This window comes from Scyliorhinus canicula, chromosome 24, assembly GCF_902713615.1.
Source record: "Scyliorhinus canicula chromosome 24, sScyCan1.1, whole genome shotgun sequence".
NCBI lineage: Eukaryota > Metazoa > Chordata > Chondrichthyes > Carcharhiniformes > Scyliorhinidae > Scyliorhinus > Scyliorhinus canicula.
In genome coordinates this window covers 6,484,416-6,503,035 of record NC_052169.1, presented here as the reverse complement: position 1 = coordinate 6,503,035, position 18,620 = coordinate 6,484,416, and the positions used below count along the sequence as shown (strand labels likewise).

At 42.2% G+C, this 18,620-nt stretch overlaps 1 protein-coding gene across 2 annotated transcripts in view; it reads right to left on the bottom strand.

Annotated features, from left to right (window-relative positions):
* The window catches only part of scaper (S-phase cyclin A-associated protein in the ER), a 347,711-nt gene that overhangs the window by 308,453 nt on the left and 20,638 nt on the right, over positions 1-18,620 (bottom strand). For both annotated transcript variants that reach the window (XM_038784220.1, XM_038784221.1), the window contains exon 3: positions 13,649-13,737. In XM_038784220.1, the coding sequence (XP_038640148.1) occupies positions 13,649-13,737 (89 nt within the window). The remainder of the gene's footprint in view (positions 1-13,648; positions 13,738-18,620) is intronic.

The window sequence follows — 18,620 nt, the reverse complement described above, 5'->3', positions numbered from 1 at the left end:
CATGCATCTTTTATCCTCCATGTTTGCTCAAGCATTTCAAAGACTGTTTAACTTACTTTGAGCAAGTTACTTACCATATTACTCTGTGGTTTGCTACATCTGAGGATCACACAGATAAGCATCACTGTAAATGTACATAACAAAAATTCACTTCAAAGCAGTGCAGCAGGGTGATAAAGGGCATTGGAAAAAGGTCGCACTGAAATGTTCTAAATCAAAAACTATTCATTAAATCATCAGAAACGAGAGACTTTGATGGTAGAATAGATAACGCTCTTCTGAAAAACATTTACCTGGTTTGAAGGAGGGGGCAGGGTTAAGAAAATCCACATGTTCCAAGAGGTACATCGCAGATGTATGTGTAGCTGGGGTTAAATCTAATATATGTGGGCAGAAACCTCACGAGTACCCATTGCCAATGTAATTATCACTGGAAGAATACTGCCAGTTCAGTATATATATATATATATATATATATATATATATATATATATATATATATATATATATATATATATATATATTATATCAATATATCTATATAGGGTCAGATCACATTTCTCAAGATGTCCAAAAGTACTTCACATACAATAAAATACTGCCACTGCTGCTAGATCATCACCTGCAAGGTCGTCCTTCCGACCAACCTTTCTTTCTTTAACTCTTTGGCACACCAGTAAAGGACTTTTCCAATATTTGCCCAAAGTTTCAGCTAACATTTGAGCCATTTCCTCGTTCTTTGCTGGCTCAAGCTATAATGAATAGCTGTTCCTTCCCATAAACGTACCAGGGGCGAGGGGTTTGAAGGCGGAGGTTGGTTTAAAAACTATGAAAATGAATGGCTAAGGAAGTGGGTTTCGTACCAGTCGTTCCAGTGATATTTCCATATCAATTTAATTATGAGAACTGAGACATTCCTTAACATTAGTAAGTAAATATTACAATTAGGTAACCAATTATATCTAGATAGGATACAGTCAGTCTCCAAACAGCAGTCTGTAAAGTAGAAGTAATCTATTAAGTTCTGTGCCATCTAAATTTATTTTCAACCATTAAAAAAAAGCCTTTTATGTATTCAACATTGGATTAAGTTTGGAACAATAATATAAGATACAAACTCTACAAGACTGGGAGACATTGTCAGGGCATTGTTTAGAATATCCATCACCTTTAGCACCCTGACATCACATGCATATGCTCATGACACAGGTCCCTGAACTGTAAAAAGAGAAATGGCAATGTAATGGTTCAAACTGTAGAACTTAGTGAATATTTGGTGTAGGCAGTGCATGTGAATTCCTCGAGCCGAGGCACTGGCAGGTCTATAATCAGAATCTGATTTTTGTTTTCTAAAGTGGACAATCTAGATGTATTGCTGTACTGCATATTTGTCATTGCAAATTATTTACATTATTTAATTGTAAATAATTTTGATTGGTTAATTTACCTTTGGCACAGCTGGCTCTGTGTGCAATACCTTTCAGCGTACAAGTGGCTGAGGACATTGTAGGCATGATACATGAATGCCAGTCAGCAAGTCACTGCGATTAAGAGTTAACTATTAGATCATAAGCGATACCGTGCACTTTTGGAAACCACTGGGTCATTTGAATGAGAATGAGTAACATGCTGAAAATTTTAAAAAAGGTTTTCCTCACAAATTTGTGTAAACACAGACTAGGACACTTTCAGTTCAACATGCAAAGTTGAAAGTTTTTCATTCAATCATTGCATTTCTTGACCCTATCGGTTTTTAAAATGTATGTGTCTTATATTTTAAAAAGAGCAGTGTGTAACTACAATACTAGAAACCACCAGCTGAGATTCTCATCTAATTTCTCTTATTTTTACAAGAGCTCTTGTTCATATAACGCATAGGAAGCAAGATAATGGTAAACACACAAGGGTTTTTCTGAGGCAACTCTGGGGGGAAAACTGCTTACCATACAAAATTCTGGAACCATCATCCAAGCTCATTCAAAATTATTGCCCTTTCAAAGAAGGTATTTCTCCTCCCATCCCAACAGTGTCACTGGCCATCTATCCATGGTACACATAATTCTCAGCAGCCCTACACGAATGTGTACTGCCGTGTGTTTACCTACATGGAAATCTGTCATTTCTTAGACCATCTACTCAACTTGTCTAAAACTGTTTGAATAGTTTGACTTACGCTGATAAATTTGTCACTTTTGTGCATCACACAGTTACTATGCAATTGAGTCTGGTCAAGAGTCACACAAAATAATCATTGAAGTTAATGTCGATTGGTGTGCAATCCATTATTTGTCGACCTCACTGTTCTGATGTAGCTCTCAATATATAGGGGTAGTTTGATCAGAAACACACAATATGAAGAGCCTCAACTATTTAATATAGTAATTCAAATAGCAGATTATTTGACTTCTCAGTAACACCTTTACCGCCGATTACAGCTTGCAAGCTTAAACTTCAGGGCGATAACTGAAAGCAGCCTGCATCAGCTTTTTAAAATAAATTTAGAGTAACCAATTCTTTTTTTTTCAATCAAGGGGTAATTTAGCGTGGCCAATTCACCTACCCTGTACATCTTTTTTTTTGGGTCATGGGGTGAGACCCACGCAGATATGGGGAGAGTGTGAAAGCTCCACTCAGACTATGACCCGGGGCCGGGATCTGACCCGGGTCCTCGACACCATGCTAACCACTGCGCCACCATGCTGCCCAGCCTGCATCAGGTGAAGGAAAGTCGTTGGGTCACACAAAGTTTTTGTTAATGTTTTCATTCTCCATTTTTGCATTTTCCTCCAAAATTTACACCCCACCCACAAACAGTAAATGGTAACAAATACAAAATCAATCCCCTTAACAATAACAACGATCCCATCCTCCCACCACCCCAAACAACGGCCCACCCGTCAATATATGTATCCAATAAAACAACCCCTCCCACGGTGGAAACAAAAAGCAAAGGAGAAAAAGAAAAAAGGAGTCCGGGACCGCTCATAGTCACCATAGAGTCCACTCCCCCCCCTCCCCACACTCAACGCCGTCCAACCTCTGAAAGAGTACCGTACATGATACCCAAGAGTTGTAACACCCCCCCCCCGCCCTGCTCCTTCCCAACTCCTCCCGTCCACTACCTCTTGTAAAACTCCTTCCCCCAACCTCGGTTCCTTCCCCTCCAACTTTCCACCCCGGCTAGACCACTCGGACCCTGTTCTGCCAGGCTCCGATGGCCGCAGCCCCTTCCCCCACCTCACTCCCGTTCACTGGCCGGCATAGACCGGCCAGCGTGGAGGCCCCCACCCAGGTCCCTTTCCCCCTTGCCCGACCCTAGGACAGCCCAAAAATTCCCCTTTTAGTTCACAAAACCCACAGATCCACCTACAACCCAAAGAGCCCTCACTTCGAGTGAAAGTCCCATCACTTCCCTTGTCCAAATATATACAACATTGGCTCCTGTAGCCCTACACCCGCACGCAGTGAAACAAACAAACAAAAAAAGAGAAAATACAGTCATGAGGTTACATCGGCACATGGTCATTTCTCAGTTCTGCCACAGTCCTTCTGCCTTCGCAAACTCCTCCGCTGCCTCCGCCGTTCCAAAATAAAAGTCCATGAGCTTGTAAGTCACCCTCAGCTTCGCTGGATATACAATGCCGCACTGCACCTTGCTAATGTACAGTGCCCTCTTCACCCGGTTGAAAGCAGCCCACCTCCTCGCCAGCTCCATCGTAAAGTCCTGGTATACACGTATACCAGCTCCAGCCCACTGCATCACCCGCTTCTGCCTGGCCCAGCACAGGACCTTCTCTTTCACACTGTACCTACGGAAGCACAGAGTCACTACACTTGGCGACTCACTCGCCTTTGGTACAGGCCTCCACGACCGATGAGCCCGATCCAGTTCATATCGGGAGGGACCCTCCCCCTCCCCCAATAGTTTCGCCAGCATCGCGGCAAAATACTCAATTGAGAGGCAGCACGGTGGCACAGTGGTTAGCATTGCTGCCTACGGCGCTGAGGACCCGGGTTCGAATCCCGGCTCTGGGTCACTGTCCGTGTGGAGTTTGCACATTCTCCCCGTGTCTGCGTGGGTTTCACCCCCACAACCCAAAAAGATGTGCAGGATAGGTGGATTGGCCACGCTAAACTGCCCCTTAATTGGAAAAAATAATTGGGTACTCTAAATTTAAAAAAAAAAATACTCAGTCGGTCTCGGCCCTTCAACTCCTTCGGGCAGCCCCACAATCCTCAAATTCTGTCGCCTGGACCTATTTTCCAGGTCTTCCATTTTTCCTCGCATTCCTTGTTAATCTCCATCACCTTCCGCATCTCCTTCCCCATCGAGGTAAGTTGATCACCGTGCTGCAATAATGTCTCCTCCACTTCCTTCAGTGCCTCCCCTTGCTCCAGCACCTCTGACACTGCACTCGCCACCGCCGTCGCCACCGGGGAAATTGCCTCCTCCACCAGCACACTCAAAACCTCCCTCATCTCCTTCCTCATTGTCTCCATGTATTTTGTAAACTGCCTTTCGAATTCTGCAGCCATTACCTTAGTTATTTCTTCAGCCGTAAGCAATGCGGCCTCCCCGATGCTCCAGCCTCCATTTTCGTTGGTGACCCCGCGGTGACCTTTCGACTCCCTGACGAGCTTTCAGCTGTTTTCACAGCCGTTTTCTTACTGGACCGCGACATATCCCTTCCCTCCCTGTACTTTCTCCTGGCCTTCACCACCTTCGCTGCCCCTAGGACCGGGCGTCAATCCCCGACAGTGCTGTTCCCGAACGGGAGCCCTCCAACGCGCGGCTGCCTCCCGCCCGCTGTCACCGGAAGTCAGCCGTCACCGCTTCTTCAATGGCCTTGGTGAGATCTTTTCACAGTTGTACCCTCTGCTGCTAGAATTCAGCTTTCATAAAGGCCCTCAAGTCAGCTTGAGGCCTTTAAACTTGCCCTTCCCCCGCCTGCATGCTGGAAGAGGCTTTTGTCTCTGCTGTAGCTTCAGCCAAATCTTTCATTGTTTCTGCGGGTCTGGTAACCAAGAAACATACCATTCCTGGGGGAAGTACTCCTCCAACATTCACCTATGCCTTTTCATCAAAATTCCACCCCGTATTGCTTAAAAAAAGAGCTCTTTTCTGTAACCTTGGGCAGGAGCTGCCTTTTGTATGACCACTTACTCCATGGTGCACACCAGAAGCCTCGGGTCACACAAAGTTGGCAGCCCTTGTACAATGCTCAGTTCTGATCAGAAAATGATATCTTTCCTCTTGCGCTGTTAATCTTGAGCAAGATTGGCGACAGCACAGCTGACATCTGGGATAGACTGTCCCGACCTGGATGCATTTGGTATCCGGGACTGCAAAGAGGAAATTTTTAAAAATTCTCCTACCCAAAGTAAGACTTGCTTCTGACAGACTCTGAAATCACTATTGTACAATAGATGAAAATTAGTCCTTAGTTTGTAGAGATGTGGACGCTAATAAAAAATCAGTTTACCAGGAGGAAATCATTTGAGTGTAACCCTATCCAACTGCACAGACTGTAGTACCAGTTGGCTAATGGAAAGGTCATCTTCAGTCCCAAACCACCAGCTAGACCTGACACCACTCGTTTGTCACAGTTCAATAACTGCCACTCAAAGTAGAGGCAGTCCAGCTTTGAGAGTGGAATCTGGCTGCAAAGCTAAAAAGCAGTATTTTACCCTCCATCAGCTGCATGCAAGGGTCATGGTGATCCAGATGCAGGGCAATTGCGGGAATGGCAGTGCATTGTTGATGTTCATCTCCAGCCAGTGTGGAGGCAACTTTTTTTTATCCAGAATTGAAAACACACAATCAGGAATATAGCAAAAATTATTGTTGCCATCACCTCACAGCAGATAATATAATATCTATAATCTAAAGCAGAGTTCAAGGAATGTAGCAGCTATCAGCATCCCTAAAATTCAAATAAAGAGATTATGCACTAGAAAAACAACATATGGGGAAATAGAGCACCTCATGTTTCATTTTAAAACACAATCCTAGGCCTCAGATATGGTACCTTGCATACCCATTACCATAAGACCATAAGACATAGGAGTGGAAGTAAGGCCATTCGGCCCATCGAGTCCACTCCACCATTCAATCATGGTTGATTTCAACTCCATTTACCCGCTCTCTCCCCATAGCCCTTAATTCCTCGAGAAATCAAGAATTTATCAATTTCTGTCTTAAAGACACTCAATGTCCCGGCCTCCACCGCCCTCTGTGGCAATGAATTCCACAGACCTACCACTCTCTGGCTGAAAAAATTTCTCCTCATCTCTGTTCTAAAGTGACTCCCTTTTATTCTAAGGCTGTGCCCCCGCGTCCTAGTCTCCCCTGCTAATGGAAACAACTTCCCTACTTCCATCCTATCCAAGCCATTCATTATCTTGTACGTTTCTATTAGATCTCCCCTCAACCTCCTAAACTCCAATGAATATAATCCCACGATCCTCAGACGTTCATCGTATGTTAGGCCTACCATTCCTGGGATCATCCGTGTGAATCTCCGCTGGACCCGCTCCAGTGCCAGTATGTCCTTCCTGAGGTATGGGGCCCAAAATTGCTCACAGTATTCTAAATGGGGCCTAACTAGTGCTTTATAAAGCCTCAGAAGTACATCCCTGCTTTTATATTCCAAGCCTCTTGAGATAAATGACAACATTACATTTGCTTTCTTAATTACGGACTCAACCTGCAAGTTTACCTTTAGAGAATCCTGGACTAGGACTCCCAAGTCCCTTTGCACTTTAGCATTATGAATTTTGTCACCGTTTAGAAAATAGTCCGTGCCTCTATTCTTTTTTCCAAAGTGCAAGACCTCGCACTTGCCCACGTTGAATTTCATCAGCCACTTCACAATACACATTAACCAGTTCCTGCAGTGCTGCCTCGCCAGTCTCCACACTGATATTCTTCACACCAATCAATAGTCCCAGCAATCGGCTCTGCTGTCTGTGCATTACTTGAAGTCTGACCTCACACATGTGCCTTATTGATTTTAACGGCAAGTACAAAATCCCTGCAATTTGGGGAACAACAACAATTTTGTCTTTTTCTTTGCTGTTGGTCAAAAGCTAATTGAAATCCATGGGGTATCGAGGTCTACACATCCAACCTCAGACAGAGCACAACTGTGCCCTCGCTTCCAAACATTCAGCTCCGTTGTCTTCATCGGGAACAATATATCAAGCTAGTTTTTGCATTGGGCTGATTACGTACTTCCACCATAAAATACTCAATTATTCACAAGAAGAGAAAGTGATATAAAACATTTTGCCTTTGGAACAGCAAGTCCACTTTTAGTGGGGGTGGGGGGGGTGGGGTGTAGATACACATTTAGAAACAAATTTTATTCCGCTATCGCATTGAATTTCAAGAAAGGGATACGAAGTGAGTTACATGACATTGTTTACTATAATGTAATATGAAATCACATTCTAGTCAAAAATGGTAAACTTTGCTGGAGATTTTTTTTAAAAACATAAATTATTAAAAGAGATTAGAATATAATATGCTGCAGTTAAAAATCAATAGGCAGCCAAGAACACAGCGAGGGTTTAGCAAGGATCAAGCCAATGCATCCATTATTGTCTTATTACATCCAGACCTGCTATAGAGGTTTATTAACCAGCATTGCCCTTGTGATCTTGTGGGAAGTCACTGGTTGCCCGTTAACAGTTTGTGCGAATAATTTTTATCATCTGCTATTTAAAGTATATGGGGCAGAATATGTGTAAACATAAGATAAAAGTGAAACTTATTTCCACAATATATCAACTCTCCGACTGCCTATTTCAGGTTACACCAATATTTTATCTCCAAACATTTTCATAGATGGTCTCCAACAATTATCACAATGTCCTCCAATAATATGCCCAACAATTTTAAACATGGCTCACTTCATGTCTTGTAACAGCTTCACGCACTGACCTACAGTTCCCAGTACAGCCAAGTTTTTCTCTATTCCCACTCTTGATTTGAGGTTTTATCTGCCATTCTCTCCCCTCACCTGGCCTTAATTTCTAATTTGGGTCATTTGCTTCTTTTTCATTTTGGGCACAGGCTGCAATTTTACAATTCAGCCAACTGTTTCAGGTCCTGCTCTATGAACAAATATGCTTTTACAATGGTAGAAAAATGATCCAGTCACGGAACATTAACGGCAACAGTTGTGTGTTCCCCTGAGGCTATGGTGTCCTCTTGCAAGCAGCTTAATACCAAAGCAGACACCAAGAACTGTGTACATTATTAGGCAGGAGCACATCCTGGGTGACTGCCCTACACCCAACATTATACCTCAACAAAATCCTCATTGAGAACCTAGTTAATAGTCATCATCTCAGATAGTTTCCACCGCCACTAGCTGGCTTGTAGCTTTCAGTACTTTAGCTCAGAACGATATGGCTGCACTACTCTCTCATAACACAAATATTTGAAGTTACACTGTCCATTTGATGTTTTACAACAGCTGGAATGATTGTTCTGTACGCAGAATAATACTTTTCACTGTACCTCGGTACATGTGACAATAAATCAAATCAGATCAGATTTAAAAATATTTCCACATCGATCATTACCCATTCCTGAAAGTTTAGTGACAACTCTCATACAAGAGGCACATTGGCACAACATTGAAGTATCGCACGATTAAAAGCCATTTCTATTTCCGGATCATGTATCGTTGCAATTACAAGTCAGCCTAGCCACAACACTGCATTAGAAGTGATTCCGAAGTCTCTGCACAAACAAAATGATTTCCTGGAACCAAGTGGACTTGAACACCCAGAGAGTTTTAAAGGAGGAATACATTCATGTCACTTGTCAAACAACTTATCAGGAGGTTTACATTTCACTCAACAACTATTCGGAAGGAAATACAATTAAACTATGACACATTGGATTGCTTTAGAACCAATTCTTGCTTCTTCTGCTCCCGCTCCCAACCCCATTGCTAATTCACTGAGATATACCTAATACGGAGTTTCCAGGTTTAATACTTAGTTTATACTTAACTAGGCAATAGAGATGCCTTGGTGTTCCTGAATTTAATAGCTTGCCCCTTATTGTTTTCCAGCAATTCTCAGCTGTAGTATACTGTGAGGACAGAAGAGACTCAAATGCCACGCCCAAAGTTCAAATCACTTGGCAATTCTCATTCCCTCACACTAGATATTAAGAACGGCCACTTGAGATACTGTAAAGACACCGGTGCCTGTTGAACCAACAGGTAATCAGCATATTCAAGAGAAATTGAGAAAATTAACACAAGGAGGTTTGATTTTCCAGATACCCACCTCATCACAAAAAGCTTCTGCTGCCGTACAGTGGAGATAACTCTGTTTCTACATTTTTAATGCTGCAGTGTTTGGTTGTGCACAAAACAATCAACTTGTATTGATTTTTAACTAAAATATAACATCCCAATTTAATATGAACTGTCCAAATTTGACCATTTTATTGACAGAGAGAGACCATGTCAAATTAAACTGGTTTAATATAGATAGTTTTTATGCAGTAGAGGAAATATATGAGACAGTATAGATTACAATGTATTATTGTATTTTTCACGTCCAATCAATTATGAAAATGTTGAGTTGAGGGTCAGGTAACAAATAATAAGCAGTGTTCTGTCTGTTTTGAGAGCAGGATTACACAACGTCTAAATGTTTAATGCTGTTTATCTCTGAGCAATGGAATATAAGGAGTGAATTAATGGTGCAATACTGACAACACCAAGCTTAACTCATGCCAACACTTTGAGAAAATGCCTCAACAGGACAATGAAAAGATTAGAATGTCAAGGTATGGCCCAATGAGTAAAGACACTCCCCATGTAAGCCAGCAGTTCCCCAAGTTCAATCTCCAAATTGTCCAGAGTTCATCAACCTCAGCGGGGACAGCAGATGGGAACTGTAATTTGCCTCAGTCACCCTCACTGCCGTGCCTGAAGTGGGACTGACAGCGTTCAAACTATTTAAATATGTAAGTTTCAAACTATTTAAATATGTAGATTGTAAAAGTGCAATATAAAACTCGTTGTGTGGAAAAGGTCAGCAGATTGCAGGGCTAATTATTTGTGACAACGGGAAACCAAGTATTAAAATGTCCTGCATAATGTTCTGCACTTACTCAGCTGTGAAATGTTATGCATTAAGCTTCACTGTTATTGATCACAATGCATAATCTTTGATGATGCCAGATAGCAAGGCCCACTGTTATACAAGATGGAACTGAAACAGCATCCTCCGCTTGCACCCCATCACTCAATGGTAATCGTTCACAATACAATCTGTAGCAAATAATTAAAGCAAGGAAATTCATCCACAAAATTCAGTTTGCATGTTTGTGACTGACATTTACACCGTCCTTGCTTAAGACAATGCTCATCTCCCATCAATATATGTCACTTCCAAAGTATGAAGATAGAAAACAAGAGCACCCTCCAGTGTCCATATATAATAACTGTCAGTAGCAGGGCTCGCAATAGTCACTTCTATTTTACATGCTTGAAGCAGAAACATCAAGATGACATTCCATGGCAAATCCTTAAACGTACAACGCTTCATAATAAAAGGCACACATCACTAAACTGACACCAATATACTGCTGCCAAAATGAAAAATCTTCTTTGACAATGCTCATAATTATTCCCCTAAAATTGCCCCACCATTACTACTGCAAATGAAAGAGATTCTCCTTAGACAGAGGGTTAAGCAAGTTCAAATGCAGCACTCAAACAGGCCACAGTTGAGATGAGCTATCTCGGTCCTAAAGATCGGACCCTCTAATCTGCATAATTTAGTGTCATCCCAGACCATGCATTTAACAAATATAGCTTTGAAATCTAAATTTGACAAGTACAATTCAATTGTACGTCACTATATGATTGAAACTATATGGCACTAGCATGGTTTTAAAGCATATATGATGAACTTACGGCAGAAGTCTAATCCATATGGACCATGATCCTCTCCAGCTTCCAGACAAAAACTGTCAAATTTTTCTAAAATGACCACTGCCAAATCCAATTACAAGTATGAATGTGCAAAATGAAGCACCAACTGAGTGAAACAAGATTGCCAAATCAAATGCAGGCTACCACATCACAGCCTAGTCAGAAACAACAGATCTTCGTTTGATGACAAAAATCTAGGAGAGAGTCCTTTGGACTGGAAAATTGCCATTTGCAAACATCTTGTATTCAGTTTCACACCTGCAGCTGATCTCATATCTTCTGTATAACTTCAGTCATAAACCGCACCACACACGTGGCGACACGGTGACGCAATGGTTAGCACTGCTGACTCACAGCGCCAAGGACCCAGGTTCGATCCCGGCCCCGGGTCACTGTCCGTGTGAAGTTTGCACATTCTCCCAGTGTCTGTGTGGGTCTTGCTCCCACAGCCCAAAGATGTGCAGGGTAGGTGGATTGGCCATGCTAAATTGCCCCTTAATTGGGTATTTTAACTTTTTCTTTTAAAAGTGCACCACACGGTTAACCTGAAAGGAAAGGAAAAACTATTCCTTGTATAATAAGGCTCATCAACTCAACAATACTTAATTATTTCAACCATACCGAGTCAAATGAAGAATTAGCACCCAATTCTATTCAGGTGTCGTCCTGAAAAGAGGAAATTCTGGCAGGAAGGATCACATTATCAAATAGAACCTAACGGTGGATCCATGTTCAAGCCCCCCCCCCACAGGACTTTCCCATCTCCAATTTGGCCTCACGATAAAGATGAAAATCTACCATTGCAAGTTTCCACATAGTCAGCACTCTCCCAGAGCCCAGCAACAAGAGGTGTTTGGCTTACTTCTGGCTTGCATAAAAATTGGTAATAATGTCACTACAAATTAAATTGATTGGATCTGTACATTACTAAATAGAAGTAACTGTTCTGTATGCCCTGTTTGTCCTGTTTCTCATTCGTCTGTTGTCTCCCGTGCCAATTTCTGTGGACTTGGCAGATATCCACAGTGCAGTCAGCCAGATTTTCCCCAGACTTCGCCATTGCCAACTCACCTTTCTTTAAAGGGGGAGCGCAGGTAATTAAAAAGACAAATGGAAAGCTGCGTTTTTTAATAATAGAGGAATTGAATCAAAAAGGAAGGAAGTAATGAGTGAGACAACAGATGGTGTATTTCAGGAAATTCTGTAATTCTGGATGCCACTTCTAAGATATCAACCCTGGAAATGAAAATTCACTGGAATAATGAATGAGAGATTATAAATTATTGTCAAGAGTAGAAAAACTACAGTTTTTTTTTACAGTTAATTCATTTATAGGATGTGGGCCAGCATTTATTGCCCATCCCAATGCCCTTGAACCGAGTGGCAGGAGGCCATTTCATAATCAACCGCATTTTGTGGATCTGAAGCCACATGCAGGCCAGGTAAGGTGGCAGATTTCCTTCCCTAAAGGGGAATCAGGTGGGATTTTTCTTCCTGATTTTTTAAATTGAATTCAAACACGGATCCCCAGACCTTGGGTCTCCAAATTACTCATTTCACCGCCACCACCCACCCACCTATGCTTCTGAAGGTTGTGGGTCCCATTTCATGGTCTTGAGCAATTCTGAGGGAGCACTGTCTTTCAAATTAGTTATTAAACCCATCTGCCCTCTCAGGTGAATTTAAAAAACTTACATGGCGCCATATGAAGAACAGGTCAGTTCTCCCCAGTCCAACCCGTGGGGGGCCTCCATTGTGGCCTGGCCCGCGATCGGGGCCCACCGATCGGCAGGCCGCACTCTCTGGCTGGCAGCCTCCTTTCTTCCGCGCTGGCCCCGGTAGTCCTGCCCATGTTGTTATTGCGTTAGGTGACACAGGCATAAATGAATTGTCATCGTATTTCAGAGAAATATGTCAGGGTCGGCACACTGAAGGAAGCCACTGCGCATGTGCGCGTTGGCGCCGGTGCCACTGTGCATGCGCGGACCCCGCGGTGCCCAGTTGACGCCGGGATCAGCAGCTGGAGCAGCGTGAATCACTCCAGTGCCATGCTGGCCCCCTGTAGGGGCCAGAATTGCTGATCCTGAGGCCGTGTTGACGCCTTCGAGAAACGCGACAGCGTTTCCGACGGCGTCAACACTTAGCCTCAGGATCACAGAATCCCGCCCCTAATTATTTGGTGATCATCTCATTGCTATTTGCAGGTCAGTATTATGACATTTAGTTACTCAAATAATGTCAAAAATTAGGCAATCAAAATAATTCGCTGTAAAGCACTTTGAGGCTACAAATTACATTATATAAATGCATATTTTCTTTTTTTTTTAAAAGATGAAGGTTATTCCAGAGCTTGCACACCTCATTCAGTACCAACTTTAAAGCCATGCACTCAGTCCTTATTTGAACAATTGTGTTATAAATGTAAATCCCCATAATTATCATGGAGACTAACCATGTAAACCTTTCACACTATAACTTCTCTTATAACACAACGAGAATGAGGGTGTATCATAGAGAGACAGGCTTATATATGCAGACACAGTCATCTATAATGGGGAATAAACAACAGAAAGTGCGCACAGGCATAAGATTAATATATTACATAGTATATTAGAAACAACTAAATTCCCTTTTAGTATTCTGAAGCATAATAGAAATCAACCGGTGTTTTATTATACCTGTTTTATGACCCTCTGTGAAGCCAGGGCAGATCGCTGCGATTTCACTGTTTCCCGTGTTTTTCCACTGATGTGTGTCTTGGATTTTCCTGGAACAATTTCATAAAAGACATTGGAAAAAATTGCACAATATGTTCATAATTAAGATCCGTCTGAAGCAATAAAATAAAGATTATAACAAAGGGAAGGAGGTCCTTGCATTGAAGAACCAAGTCTCCCAAACAATGAAAGATAAAATGTTTTAACAACCTTTAAAGCAACCTGGTGTGGCACTGTTAAAGTTGTTTTGAAAATGTTTTGAATTTTTCCAACTGCTCTTGCAGCAAGAAACCAGTTAATTTTCAGTTACCTGCCCTGTTTTCCCTGAACTATTTAATATTAGAACATGCTGCACTTTGACTACCATTTATATTTCAGCCGTGTGACATATGTATGATCTGTAAAGCAGGATTGCATAGTGGCACTTCAGTGAAATGCAACTGACTAAAGGGGATTTTATTTAATGCTTCTGAGCAATGTTCCCTCTTAATTTCTGTTTGATGTGTGCAGCCAGATTGTTGGGCTGGATAGTCCCTTGAAGAGATCTTTGCTTGTGCTAGGCCTGTTTGTTCCCTGTGTGGCACATTCCTGATTGCTGAACAGCCATGCATCAGTATAGCTTAGAGGGAACATTTCTTCCAAGTTGGCATTTCAACATAGCACTTGCAGGAGTGTTGCATTGTTTGAGGCACTATCCTTTGGATGGGACATTAAAGCGAAGCCCATCCACCTGTGTTATTCTTTTCTTCAAACAATATCGACAATAACACCAACTGGTTATGCAATTCAGTGCAGTTTGTAGGATATTGCAGTCTGCAGAATGGCTCGTGCATTTTCCTACATAACAAAAGCAACTGAACTTCAAAGATATTCACTGTTTGACTGCGCTCTTTGGTGCAAATGAACAAATAGGGTTACAGACCCATGAAATCTGGGTGGCATGGTAACACAGTGGTTAGCACTGGTGCTTCACAGCGCCAGGGTCCCAGTTCGATTCCCGCTTGGGTCACTGTCTGTGTGGAGTCTGCATGTTCTCCCCATGTCTGCGTGGGATTCCTCCGGGAGCTCTGGTTTCCTCCCACAACTCTCAAAAGACCTGCTTGTTAGGTGAATTGGACATTCTGAATTCTCCCTCCGTGTACCCAAACTGGCATCGGAGTGCGGCGACTAGGGGCTTTTCACAGTAATTTCTTTGCAGTGTCAATGTTAAGCCTACTTGTGACAATAATAAAAAGATTATTAAATCATTGTTTAACAATCATCTTGTCGGATCAACAAACTAAATGTGGCAATCCAGGCCTTCTATTCCAGTGCATGCATTGCAGAACACAGCTGAGCTGTGTTACAGGCTTTCAAATAGCTCACAGCATTAAAGCGGCACAGCAACTCCACAGATATACTTTTTTCCAAAATAATACAAAAGCAGGTGTCAAACACAATAAAATAAGGCACTGCAAGTCTGTCCTATCGTAAACCCTTACTCAATGATGAAAATCTGCTTGAAAACAGTAGAAAAAGTAGGTCTGGCATTGAATGCAGTCAGCACATTTTTTTCGGTATCCAACTCTTCTGAAATCCAAGAAAGAATGGATTTTTGGATATGGATCCATGGCTGTCACATGCATTGCTTAAGTATTTGAAGGTTGTGGAGTAAAAGGCTGAGAACTCTACTTGGCAAACATTTACTCTCAGTGGTCAACTATATTTTATTTTTGACATACAATAATTTAAGTCAAGCAAGGTAGTGAACAAATTCGAATAGCACTTCCAAAAAAACTGCTTTAACTTTCTTCACCTCCTCCTTATTCCCCCCACAATAATATATGAATCAGATCCATGTTTAAAAATGCCTGCTCAAAAGGCATGACAATGCTGAAACTGATAACCTTCTTTTATGCTGTCAATCTTGTTTACCTCCTGCAATGCTCAATGCTTTATCTAGTTCTACCATGGCTTGTTATCCCATACCCACTTTAGGATTGAGTCTTGCCAAATAAACATAACAGATGTGACAAATAAAATTTGATGTGCAACCATTATCTACAAAATGAGTTAGCGAGGCAGCCTGTCATTATGAGCTATTTTAAACCAGTAATTGTGCTGAATTTACAAACGACAAACCCCAGTTCCCTTTTATTGATGCTCTTGTGGTACTAAAAACATTGATCGCTTTAAGCACTATCCCATCTCGCCAATCGATTTTCTACTGTTTGACCATGTAACCTGACCACTGACAGCCCACTCCGAGGATCCACTTTCCCAGTAATCAATGCAGTGCCCTCCCTTCAACTGGGGAAAGTTTAGCAGTGCCTTGGCTGTTTAGTCCTTGGATGCCGAGGCAAAACATTCGAGCTAGGTTGTAGATACACCACAAGGCCAATCATTACAGTGAAATACACTCAAGACCAGCAGAATACAAGTCACGAGTTCTCAAACTGGAGTCTGACAACCTTAGGGGGTCACCGGGAGACCGGCAAACAGGGTCTTTGACAATTTGGTATTCTCGATTTCTCTGTACTTATTAATTTACTTGCATATCCTGCTGTACATTAATAACATTTTTCCCAAATTGTTACCGTACCCAAGTCCAGAAATTGGGGACTTCCAGGACAATGATGATATCTGTACCAAGGTCCCCACACAGAAAGGTTTGTAAGTTACCATGTTAAAAAAAAAACGCACACCCATCTATCTCGTGAAATGATTGATAGTAGAGGATGATGCAATGCTTAAATTCCTTTTCTTTCCGTTCTCAATTCCATTCCCCCCCCCCCCCCCCCCCAAGCAAAGCTTTGTCGAACACTCCACAGTTAAGGACTTCCCAAAAACAAACACAACCATGCAAATACCTAAAAGTTTGGATATTAAAACAAAAAGTCATATAAATATTATCCGAATTATAAATAAACATTATGAAGAAAAATTATTGGGAGAAACTGCCATTTTCTGAGAATCCTCAAATGCATCGTTCAGCCGGCTTTAAGCAATGCTTTAAATATAAAAACCACATATTAAAGATGCCCATGTGGGGGCCAGTATTTGGTGGGTACCTGTCGCCACCAGATTGCCACGCCCCTAATCCATCTCCTGTGAGATGCCCTGAACAGCTGTTTCCTCATGGGACAACAGGTTAGGGAAACCTGCTGAGTCACTGCACTCTCTACCCTCTAGGGGTTTGCACAATTATAAAATTGAGTGTAAGAGACACCTTACTGCATTGATCAGCAAATTACTGTTGGTAAGAAGTGAAACTAAACAAAAAGGAAATAAGCATAGTGTTTGCTGCAGAAGGGAAGGAGTGGGTTAGATGACTAGAAAATGTAATGCTGGTCTGCAACCTACATTCTAGAACTATAAATGCGCTCTCTACGAGAACCTGTCAAATTCTCTTTTGCGGATTTTGTGGAACCCATACTCAGCATATACCTCTCAATCTATTAATTAAATCCCAAGCTAAAAATTGTAAGCATATGTCCCATATTCCTATTATCCCGAGCCATCTCAAATTACCTGCCCAACTGGATAGAACCTAATCCCTTCATCAATTTAAAAACCTCTATCATACCTGCATTTTACCAATGAAAATAGCCCTGATCTGTTAAGCCTCTTCTGATAATATTGTACTGTGATTAAATTGCTTTAAAAAAAAGTCCTGCTCTAAAGGCGGCACCATGGCCCAGTAGTTAGCATTACTGCCTCATGGCGCCGAGGACCCGAGTTCGATCCCGGCCCCGGGTCACTCCCCATTTGGGGTTTGCACTTTCTATCCGTGTCTGTGTGTGTCTCACCCCCACAACATAAAAAAGATGTGCTGGGGAGGTGGATTGGCCATGCTAAATTGCCCCTTAATTGGAAAAAAATAATTGGGTACCCTAAATTTGGGGGGGGGGGGGAGGGGGGGGTCCTGCTCCCAACAATTTAAACCGTAGCTTGGAGATTTGAGACAGCAACTAGGCTAAAGCAATCAAATTCTGTTTAACATACCCTTTCTCTGCTAACACCCAGCTCGTTTCCCCACCCCCACACAAACCAAAATCAGTTGCTGAATTTACATTGTGGCCTTGAACACCAGCAGCTGCAATAGAAACCCGGTGGTACTCCACAATGCGATGGCAAAGCGCCCTTCGGATGTGGTCTATTCTCAATTCAATGATGTTAACCATAAATGTGAGCTGCAGCAGAACCACACACACCACAAGCCAACACATTCCTGCGTTCATCCATTTACAAACCGCCCTGTCACACCGCACAACCCCTTCAAAACTGGGGCAGTCCCGGCACAGGTATTTCAAATTTTCCAGTGTTGCTTCAGTAATTGAGCACCTAAAAGACAATGTGAACCAGATAGGTTTTTGCAACAATCGGCAACAGTATCATGATCACTAACACGCAGACTAGCTTTCAATTCCAGTTTTTTTCCGAATTTATATTCGGCCAGCTCCCGTGGTGGGATGGTGAGCCTGTGTCCCCAGAGCGTTAACCCGAGTCTCTGGATTACTGGTCCAATGACATTACCACTACGCCATCGTCCCACCTCAGTTGTTGACTGCCCACATCCCCGGATGAAAAATGCAAACGCCAATTTTTTTTTTTTTAAAACATTCAAATTACGCACCTTTCACTCCTGAAAGTTTTTCACCACACCTGCGTTTTTTGGTTTAATCAGGATTTAAAAAACAAAAAAGGAAATAAATTGGCTTCATTTAATTGGTTACACTAGCCTCGTCAGCTCTGTGCTGGCAGCACTTGGGCACCATCTACTGAGAAGGTTTAGTGCTGCACTATTCTCAGTTACTGAAGTGCTCTGAAATACGATGACAATTCATTTATGCCTGTGTCACCTAACACAATAACAACTTGCATTTATATCAGGCTTTTAAAGGAACAAAATGTCCCAAGACCCTCAAGTTATTTGTACGTTCAAAGAACATTT